At 50.1% G+C, this 10,134-nt stretch overlaps 2 protein-coding genes and 1 non-coding gene across 6 annotated transcripts in view; 2 read left to right on the top strand and 1 right to left on the bottom strand.

Moving 5' to 3' along the window:
* Positions 1 to 197: 197 nt before the first annotated feature.
* LOC136370342 (Z30 small nucleolar RNA) lies at positions 198 to 295 on the top strand. The gene has a single exon (XR_010745152.1). It is a non-coding gene; the product is annotated as a Z30 small nucleolar RNA (small nucleolar RNA).
* Positions 296 to 2,704: 2,409 nt separating this feature from the next.
* PEX12 (peroxisomal biogenesis factor 12) lies at positions 2,705 to 5,489 on the bottom strand. The gene is made up of 3 exons (XM_066333244.1): positions 5,329 to 5,489; positions 4,379 to 4,923; positions 2,705 to 3,728 (listed from the first exon to the last, which is right to left on the bottom strand). The coding sequence occupies exons 1-3, from the start codon at positions 5,452 to 5,454 to the stop codon at positions 3,329 to 3,331; spliced, it is 1,071 nt and encodes a 356-aa protein (XP_066189341.1). The 5' UTR covers positions 5,455 to 5,489; the 3' UTR covers positions 2,705 to 3,328.
* Positions 5,490 to 5,524: 35 nt separating this feature from the next.
* AP2B1 (adaptor related protein complex 2 subunit beta 1) overlaps positions 5,525 to 10,134 on the top strand; it is a 74,799-nt gene continuing 70,189 nt past the window's right edge. For 2 of the 4 annotated variants that reach the window (XM_066333243.1, XM_066333240.1), the window contains exons 1-2: positions 5,579 to 5,702; positions 9,865 to 9,922. In XM_066333243.1, coding sequence (XP_066189340.1) covers positions 9,886 to 9,922 — 37 coding nt within the window. In that variant the 5' untranslated portion in view covers positions 5,579 to 5,702; positions 9,865 to 9,885. Of the gene's footprint in view, positions 5,703 to 9,864; positions 9,923 to 10,134 lie in introns of all 4 variants that reach the window. The other 2 variants (XM_066333241.1, XM_066333242.1) reach the window with 2 other exon arrangements.

Below are 10,134 nucleotides of genomic sequence, written 5' to 3'. Positions count from 1 at the left end.
GGGTTTACCTGGTACTGGCTCTCCTGACCTTGGAGTGCCACTTCATGACATGTCTTCTGCTCCTCCTGCTTGGCTGTAGAAGGGATGTCACCTCTGTCCCTGTGCTCCCCTGCTTCATCCTCCTAGGGAGGAGAAAACCTCCCAAAGCCCCTGCTTTGGGAGCAAGCTCCTTATTGAAGGCAAACAAATTTGCCCAGAAGCAATGATGAGCGAAGTATAGTCTGAACTGGTATTGCCGAGACTCCGTGTCTCTGCTCTGACCAGGGCATGATCACTTAATCTTCTCTCTGAGCTACTTCAGCCTAAGTTCGTCTGCAGGGAATAGCTTTGCTATTCTCGAAACTTTGATACACCTTAAAAAACCCAAAAAAAACTAAGATTTTTTAGCATTTTCTTTTAACGGCAGAAAAACAAAGCCTTGGTTTGAAAACTAACCCAAATACTTGTTGCTGCAGCTTTAGTGTGAGCTTGCAGTGAAGGGGGGGAAATGTGGGTTTTCTCCTGCGTGTGCCATGGATCACAGACCTCCAGATATTCTGCCTCTGTGTCTTCTCTGTAAGTGCAGTGCAGACTCTGAGCTGTCTGACCTATAGGAGCTCATTAACAATTCATTCAGCTGTATTCCCATTTAGTGATTGCCAGCAGGGAGCTAGGAGTATTTTTGGAATACTCTCGATGAAGTGCAACCTCTTTGGGCTTGAGGAACAGGCCCAGGAAAAGAGATGAGGTTGTTCTCTAATTCAGTTTTTTATTATTTTCCAGGTCCTGATGACATCTTTATATTGGTTTCTCTCCAGTCGTGGAGAAAGAAGCATCTCTGGGGAATATATACCTAACAGAATGTTACAGTGGTTTTCCCTTAACAGGAGAAGCCACTTGGTTTCTGTTAAGGAAGTAACAAAAGCACAGTTGCTTCATGCTCTGATTTTTTTAACACTTCTAAAAGACTTGCAAAGTCCTGGCAGTGGGATACTGAACAACTCCAATGCTGCTGTTAATGCTGGTGAAATTGTACTGAAGCATCCTGAGGGTGTATGTGGTACATGACTCTATAGAAATCACTAATTAGTATGTTAGTCCGAAGGTTGGTTTAATAAAGTTGGTGCTCCCTGAAAAAACTTCTCCTGTCAATCTTTTAGCCCATTGTGTTTTTAAGCACACAGTTAAAAAGCACATAAATGGGAATTTTTCTACAACCCCAGTTGGTTTTGTAGCTTTGTTTTAGAGGAAGAATGACAAATGAGTGTTTATTTGGCTGCTAAGGACAGGAGGTTTCAAAGTAGTCAAATCCAAGCTGGCATCCTGCAGCCGTCTCCAGGAACACACAAAAGCTGCCAGGTAACTGCTGAGCCTGTCACCATGGTGGGTTTGATGCTTGTTACTCAGCTGAGCTTTAAAGGGCAATTTATTGTGTAAAAGAGTAATTACAGCTGCTCAGAACTGGGAGGCTTCGATGTGGGTGGTTCTGTGCAGGTCTTGGACTTGGCCAAATCCAAGTTTGGCAGGGACAGGGTGTTGTGCAGGAGTGGAAAGCAGCCAGGGCCTGCCAGGCAGGCATCTGGTGGGCATTTTGGGGAGAGGAAAAGGGATTAATCCTGGCAGAAGGAGCTGGAGAGCTCCTGGAGCAGTGTGGGATCAGATAACTGCATTAGAACCCCCCTGCAGTTGGGGGGTGAGTGTCCCACACCTGCCCAGCTTCTCCATGGACAGCAGACAACTTGGAAAGTACAGGAAGGATAGAAGGAAAATAAACCTATCCTGAAAAGGAATCATCAGGCAAATGCTTATTTAAATGAGCAGTTTCCACTGGAGTCACCAGGACACGAACAAAGAGTAAATAGTGATTTGGGACCTCAGAAAATCTCACACCTCGATGTGACTTGTCTTCCAGTAAGATGTGCGTGTTCTTACTGGAAAAGAAGGAAGAGAAGTAACTTCATGGATCCCATAGCTACTGGAAAAGAGAGAAATTAGACAGTTTATATTATTATTTCATGGTGGGACAGGTAAAAGAGCCAGAGAGGTGTACAGAGATAATAAAGCATCAGGAACAAATCTCATTTATTTGGTGTTTTGGGAAGATTCAAATTACTGCATTTTCTCATATTATTCAATAACCTTACTCTCTTGCTTACAGGTGAAGGAGGATATTGGTGATTTTTATCTTCTGAAGCAGAGCTAAAGTGGAGGGAAAATGAGAAGTCTGGTTCAGTGGATTAAATGTTAGAAGATATCTCTTAATCTGGAAAGACCAGGGTAGGGTCCTGTACTTAGTGGAGCAAACTTTGCTCTTGTATTCTCAAAGCACTGTCACTCTGATATCTGGAGCACTGCTGCTCCCTAGAGTCAGGAAGGCAACCTTCCATGCTGCAAAATCAGGTGTCAACCATGTCACACAGGTTTTCTTTCCTCCTGTGTGATGTTTTGTTCACTGGTATGAATGTGCCACATGGCTGGGACTGGAATAACTGCTTTGTAATGCTCAGATATTAAAAGATCCTCAGCCTACCAAGTGCTCATCTTACATCCACTACCATCACATGGAAAGATGAAAGCAGCTTTAGTCTTGTCTCTCTTAGGTAAATAGAGGCCCCAGAGGAGCAAACTCTTTTCCCAACAGCCAGGAAAGAATTAAATTAGGTTCTCAATCAAGAAAGAATTTTGCTTTATAAAAGCATATAATAATGAATGCAAAGACTTAATTAATAAACCACTCTCATCAGTTTGTTTTAATCTGGTTTGTCATTTTCTCTCTTGTGCAGAAAAAGTCACATTCCTCTTGTCCATCTTATTCCTTTAAAGATTCAAAAGTCTTAATTGAGAACCACTGATGGGAATTAGGAGGGTGATGTTCTCAATTCCAAAGTGAAGAGCCTGGAAATGCAGGAGAGTGAAGAGCTGAGGTTTTAGCCTGTCTCCACCTCTGACAAAGCCAGAGCTCACCCTGGGCAGCACGAGGGCCTGGGAAGGTGCTCAGGGAGGAAAAACTTGCCTAGACAATTTCCCTCTTTCATTTGCTGGCTCATGCCCTCAAGCATCACCAACGCTGGTCTTTTGATCCTCACATCTGCACTCTTACCCAAATCAACGTTTTCTCCCTTTCAGCTGCTCTTAAGGCATTCTGTGCTGGCTGACAGGCTGGGGGCTGTGTGATCCCTCTGCCACCGCCAGGATGTTTGAACAGCTTCCCAACAAAGGGCAGAGAGCCTCGCCACAACGTGCGAAGGCAGCAAAGCTGATGAACCACCGAGTTCCAAGGCGCTGTGGAGGAAGCTCCGGAGCATTCCATGGGATGTAGAAAGAGGTGCTGGGAGCTCCCGGGAGCCTTTCAGCTCTCAGGGGAGTAGAGTTTGACCAGGTGCTGCAGCTCTGTGGCATAGCCCGTGACCGGGCAGCGCTGGTGAGCCTTCACATAGCTGTAGGCGCAGCGGTAGCAGAAGACGAAGCCGGACGTGGCCAGGGCCGTGGCGTTGACGCGGACCTTGCGGCACAGAGGGCACACGCTCCTCAGGCCGGGCAGCAGAGCTGAGCTGGCCTCCTGCTCCAGGTGCACGGGGGGTGGAGGCGTGGGGAGGGCTGTCAGGGACTTGATGGTCTCCTGGTTCTCCGAGGAGTACCACCAGTCCAGGAACTGGAGGAAGAAGACGCTGACGGACAGGCCGGTGGACAGAGAAAGGGCAATGCCGCCCAGAGCTTTCCTCAGGGCCGACTGCACTCGGGAGGTAAGGCTGTAGCAGAGAGAAACAGAGATGGTTACTGCTGCACATTTATCCACCCAGATACCACGGGGAAAAGCACTTGGGGAGTGACTGCTTCACACAACTCCTTAATGCTAAGTTAATTGGTCAGCGTGTCCCGTGTTTGCATTTATTAGGATGTTTCAGACTTTTTTTTATTTTATTTTAAGGAAGATCCAAATCCTGTTTTTTTCATTAATCTAAATCAGAAGAATTTGGATTAAAGGATCCTGGACCACAGAGTGTTTCACTCCTGGATCACCATTTCGCAGTGTGGCCATGACTAGCTGCTGCTTAAGAAAATCAAAGAAACAAGTTTCAACCCTTTCAGCAACATTGCTGCAACTGCTGCCCCTCCTTTGCTGGAAAAGTGCAGGGGAAAACTGAGCAGGATAAAGGCTTTCATGGCCAAAACCACCCCCAAACTCTGAAATTTAATTACCACAAAATAATTTCAAGCTAATCCCTGCTACTGGTGTCTTTATTTTCACTCACAATACACCCTTTTGGAGCACATTTTGTCAGGGCAAACTTTCATCTTGAATTTTTGGAGAGCAGGGCACTTTTACTCACAGCATCACCACTAAAATTTACACACTGAACCCCCTGGAGAGCAACAGCTGAGCCAGGTTTTGCCATACCTGTGTGTTTGACTTGAGGTGGTTTCAGCCCATTTCTTCTCCAGAGCCTGGATATCCTCTGCAGTCAGTCTGACCAGGCGGACACCAGCCAGCTTCAGCATGGGGGAATGATGCTCAGCCTTGCCCAGGATGTAGCAGAGTTGCTGGATAAGAAACCAGCCCTCCCAGGTCATGTTTACGTAGGGGTAGGCAGCTAGAAAGGCTCTGTAGAAGCGCTTCCAGGATGACGAGGGAGGGTGGATGGAGTACTCATCCTCTTCCCTCAGGCTGGACACCAGCTTCTCCAGCTTTCCTTTCAGGTAAGGAACAAGAACCAGCAGGAGCAGAGACTTCCAGTGCTGCCTCTTTGGCAGGCCAGCTGTGGCCAGAGGTGGTTGTCTGCCATCTCCCATGGGGATCCTCTTCAAGCTATAGAAGTTCTCAGAGAAGGATGCGCTGCACCTGGCCAGGTAGTGCTGCTGGAGCAGCAAATCCAGGAGGACGTAGATCTCATCAAACCAGTGCCACAGGAAACCGTATCGGGCAGGATTAGACTCAGCAAGCACCTGTTGCGAAAGAGACATAAAATAGGAGCAATTAGAGTGGTTTGGGTTGGAAGGAGCATTAAAGATCACCTGGTTCCAGCCCCTACCATGGGCAGGGAGGCCTTTTACTATCCCAGGTTGCCCCGTCCAGCCTGGATCTGAACACTCTCAGGGATGAGGCAGCCACAGCTTCTCTGGGCAGCCTGTGCCAAGGCCTCCCGACCATCACAGGGAAGGACCTGAAAGCGGAGTAAAGTGCTAAATTATAAATTACAGCAGCTATAATTCTCTAATTCTATATTCTCTCTTCTATAATTCTCAACACAAGCCAGGTGGTTCACAACAGTCCCGCTGCCTGTGAGCGCGGAAGGAGTTACACGCCGGCCCCTCTCCTCTCCCTTCACCCACGGCCCGCCTCGCCCTCACCTTGACCAGGTGCTGCAGGGCGGGTTTCACGGCGGCCATCAGGCTGTCCTGGGCCACCGCCTCGAACACGGAGGGCCGGTCCCCGCCGGCCGGGGCGGCCGTGAGGTGAGCGCCCACCTCCGCCATGACACCGCCACACCGCCCCGCCGCCAGGGGGCGCCGCTGCCCCGCCCCGCCCCCCGGAAGCGCCGGCCGCCGTCGCTCCGCCCGCTGCCGCCGCTCTATGGTGCTGGGGCGCGGCCGCTCTGGGCGGGGGAGGGTTTGATCTCGCTGCTCGCGAGTCCGCCCGGCCCCTTCGCTTCCGGTTCCGCCGCCGCCCCCGCAGCGGTGAGTCCGGTCCGTGAGTGGGGCCGGGGCTGAGGGCGCTGGGAGAGGTGCGAGGGGCGCTGGGGGCGTTGGGCGGGGATACGGGGAGGGGTGAGGGTCACTGGGGGGTACTCGGTGGGGAGACTTGGATAGGGCGGGTAAGGGCACTGCTGGAGAATTAGGAGGGGCTGGGAGGGCGCCTGGAGGGGATATGGGGAGAGGTGAGGGCAGCGGTGGGGTGCTGGCATAGGGCGGGGCAGGAGGCGGTGTGAGGCGCTGGTGGGATACTGGGACGGGGCGGGGAGAGACGCTGGTTAGGGAGGGGCCGGGGGACGATGGGAGGGCGCTGGGAGGGGATACCGGGGGGACTGGCAGAGGGTGGGAAGGGGATACTGGGAGAGGCGAGGGGCATTGGTGGGGCAATGGGAGGGACACCAGGGATAGGGTGGGAAGGGGCACCTGAGGGGGTGGTGAGTGGTCCTGAGAGGGGGAACTGGAATGGGGTGGGGCACTGGGAGTGGCTCTGGTGATGTACTGGAAGAGGATGAGCACTGGGAGGACCGGGCGAGTGGTTGCAGAGGAACTAGAGAGGGTAGAATGAGGAGTGGGGTCAGTGGGCCCTGGGAGGAGACACTGCCCTGGGCTGAGGTGGAGGAGCTGGGAGATGGACTGGGGCGGGGCTTGGTGGGCCTAGGGAAGAGAGGTGGGATGGGAATGAGCACAGCGAGCTGCTGGGATACTGGTGGGAGCAGGCAGGGATAAGAGCTGGGTGCTAAGAGGGACTGGCAGGCACTGCTGGGACTGGGAGTGCTGGGGAGGGGAACTGGGATTTGTGGGGAATGCTCCTGTGACTGGGGGTACTGGGGGAGAACTGGGGAAAGGGCTGATGGGCAGGGGGCTTGAGGGGGTACTGGGATGCCAGTCTGGAGTGTGGCTGGAGGCCAGCTGGAGGTATGGGAGGGGCTGGCAGCAAAGCTGGGAGGGGTCTTCCGTGGAATGGGGAAGTGATAGGAGGAGCAGGTGGAATGGGGACCACCAAGGGGGTGTTTGGTCTCCAGGATGGAAACAGAATCGTTGCACCAGCACAAGTTCAGGGCTGCAGGCACAGCTCTCCCTCTGCCATCCACGTTCCATTGCTCTGGTTGTTTTCCTGGTTCTCCAGTGGCCTTGGGCCACACCTGGGCTGTCATGCAGCTCTTTGAGAGGCTTTCCAGGAAAAATGGGTGGCACCACTTACGCTGGAGTTAAACCACAGATCACTGGAGAGATTTAGGGATTGATGGTTTCAATATCCAGGAGCTTGTCTTAATCCCCAAGCCCTTAAACCTGCCACCCTCCTGTGTGGGATCAGTGCTGGGGCATGGGCCAGGCTGACAGGAGCCGTGTGTGGGGTCAGGCAGGTGTAGGTCAGACACAGGGTCAGGTTTTCTGTGTGGTTTTGGGCTGAGGAGGCGTATCTTGCTTTGGTTCAGTCTACATTGAAATGTCAAGCCACTGTTTGTAGCATTAAGCATTGCTGGAGCTTTCTGGAGCCGTTCCTCTTTTCCATCTCTTCTTGTTTGCTGGGGTTGGATCAGGAGGAGCTTTCTGCTGTCAGCTTTGTGCACCTTTTACCTGTTTCCATCTCAGCAAGTGCTGGGCACAGAACAATAGCGAGGAGGGGCAGCCTAAAGTGGATTTTTCTTTTGAAATTACAAGGCTGTTCATGATGTTCTAATTTACCTTGGCTCTCCTCGGTTTAGATTCATGTACAAGGAGCTGGCATTTTCTGCAGTCACACAAACAGCAGTGTTTTAAATATCTGTTTTGGTTCCATTTGCTGTAAAGCATGCTGAGATTGTTAGTGATGAGATAATACCCAGTGCTGCTGGCAGGCTGTCTCTGAGCAGTGTGCAAAAGCAAGCTCTGACACACATGAAGCAGCAATCTGTGTGCTCCTGAGAAAAGGAGCTTTATCCTGTGCTGCACTTGGAATAGGGCAGTTTGGTTATTGACCTCGCTCAGCTCTCATTCACATCTATCAAAGGAGGTTGGAAAGGCATGAGCTGTGTTTGGCCCTGTCTGAGTGTTTCTAGGATTCTTCATGTTTCCAAGTTTATGAAAGGAGGAAAATGACAATATCTGAAAGGAGTAAAGCAACACAATGTGCTGCACTTGGGGTTTAATGACCACCTCTGAAATCCAGCAGGGTTCCTTCCTCTCTGTGTTTAGCTTAATGCAGCTGGGCTGATGTTTACTGTGTTTGGGTTGGGTTTTTTCCCTCCCTCGATTTTCTCTCTAATCTGCTGCTCTGGCCCCAGTTAAAGCTGTATTAGAGTAGCTCAGCTGAGATGTGACCCTGGATGACAAATCCCCACATAATTCAAGCAAAGAACATCGAGGCCACGCTCAGTGCTTTTTACGTGGCACTGTGCCAAATACTCTCGCTGAGAAAAACATTTTAAGTCTTCCTTTTAAGCTGAGCTCAAACCCAAAGGACTCTGTCAGCAATAACATTGCAGCTGAACACAGACTCTGATTTTCATTACAAAACAAGCTCCACAGCAGCCTCTGCTTTTGGGGAGGGGGAGGCTGTGAGATTTTTGCTGGAAAAATTGCACTCATTGTGGCTTGTGTGGCTTTCCCAACCCAGCCTCTGTTTTGGAAGGAGCTTAAACCTCCTCTGCACGAGGAATGTGTTTCCAGAGCTGTATCCAGGCTTGGCAGGAGCAGAAAGGGAGAGGAATCAAACCAAACCCAGTAACTCAGCCTAATTGGATGAGGTGGAAGCCAGGCAGGCACAGGGCAGGCAGCAGCTCCAGGAAACTGGGAAAAGCAACAGGTTGATCCTCATCCAGACGTTTGGCAATTGCACAGGATGACCCCACAAGAAAGGGGTGGAAATTGGGGCATTACCCTTCAGCAGCTGCTGGGAATTCAACTGCTGGGGTGTTAAACTGATCCAGGTGGGTGGAGGAGAGGGGAATGGTGATGGTGCTGGGGTTGGTGAAGGGGTGAGAAAGGGTTAAGGAACAACAGTGTGATTGCACTGCTGGGCACTCCTGGAGTTCAAAAGCTGTGCTGGTCCTTTTGTTGCTGAGCCAGCAAGACCTGCAGGGTTTAGAGGCAAGACAGGCAGCATTTAGGGAACAGATGATTTACTGCTTTGCTGGCAGCCTTTAAGGTCGTGGAGGGATGTGTAAGAAAAGGGGAATTGGGGCAAAAAGATAGAAAAAAGAGGAAAGAAATGACAAAATCCTTTTTGAGATGGTTTTAGGGTCATAGTTCCTAGTGTTGATACAGACTTTTATCAAAAGCAGTAAAACTGCCCACTCTTTTGCTTGTTTTGAAAATTGTTTTGTATTTGTCACAGAGCTAGCAATTGTAAGAATAAAATTATGGATATCCATATATGTTTGGGCAATCCCTGTATTCCAAGGTATTAATTTAGTTCTGTGGAGCAAGTGAAGTGCTGGTGAGACCATTCTCGTGGCTCTGCTGAGCACTTGCTGCTCCAACAGCATTTTTCTGTCCTGTCCACAAAAAGAAAACCCCAAAAATAAAAAAAGCAGAGCAGCACTGAAATAATGAGCTTTGTGTGTGTGTGTCTCAGAGGTGGGATGTCAGATCTTGGCAGAGAAATATTTCAATTTCAAGCTTGAGAGAGCTGAAAAGTAATGGCTTTTCTTTTCAGAAGAAACCACTGTTTTGCATCTGCTGGGAACAAAAGGAGGGAAAGGAATGAAAGGCCTGGGGGTGGGTGTTGCAAGTGGGGTTAATTGTGCCTTCCATCAAGATGCAGCACAGGCAGATATCGTTAGGGGGAGATGACAGTTTCCTTTGTCTGAAGCGTGTGGACTTCTCACTGCCAGGCGAGACACTGGATGTGTTTTTCCTTGGAAAATGGATCTGTGTACCCAGGAAAGCCAGCTGCAGAGCACACCAGCATCTGCTGCTTATAAGGAGTTCAAAAAATGCCTCTTGCCTGCTGAGACTGTGAATTTAGGGAGCTGGGCTGAGCACCACTGTTGTGTTTTTACCAAGCCCTGTAAATCCCTGGCTTTGCCAAGTAAAAGCAGCAGCAGGTGCAGGATGAAGATTGGGGAACTCATGCCTATGGATGTGAAGCTTTTGCTTCCTCCTTCACTCACCAGCCGTCCTTGCTCTGAGCTCCTGCCTCACACACTGGCTGTTGCCACCACACAGCATTTGGAGCTGACTTGTTCTTTTTTTTGTTCTTCCTATTCTCAGGTGTTTTAAGGAACTGGAACCATGACGGACTCCAAATACTTCACGACCAATAAAAAAGGTTGGTGTTGAGCTGGTGCAGTGGATTGGAGGTGGTGGGTGGCTATTTTTACACGGCTTTTTTAACTGCATGCAGGAGAACTTGTGCTTTTCTGGTAGCTCTGTCCCTGTTTCTCTTCTTAATCATCCAGGGAGAAACTTCCGAAGTAGGTCACATGGTGACAAAAGACAAAACTGGGGTATTATACATTTTTACGATGCACAAAATGACCC

This window comes from Sylvia atricapilla, chromosome 20 (assembly GCF_009819655.1).
Source record: "Sylvia atricapilla isolate bSylAtr1 chromosome 20, bSylAtr1.pri, whole genome shotgun sequence".
Classification (NCBI taxonomy): Eukaryota; Metazoa; Chordata; class Aves; order Passeriformes; family Sylviidae; genus Sylvia; species Sylvia atricapilla.
The sequence above is the reverse complement of the archived record's forward strand: the minus strand, read 5'-3'. Positions and strand labels throughout refer to the sequence as shown.

Coding starts and splice junctions, on each gene's coding strand:
- PEX12 (XM_066333244.1), bottom strand. CDS start 5,454: ATGGCGGAGGTGGGCGCTCACCTCACGGCCGCCCCGGCCGGCGGGGAC. Junction 4,924..5,328: donor CCCTGCAGCACCTGGTCAAG/GTGAGGGCGAGG, acceptor CTTTCGCAACAG/GTGCTTGCTGAGTCTAATCC. Junction 3,729..4,378: donor ACCTCAAGTCAAACACACAG/GTATGGCAAAAC, acceptor TCTCTGCTACAG/CCTTACCTCCCGAGTGCAGT.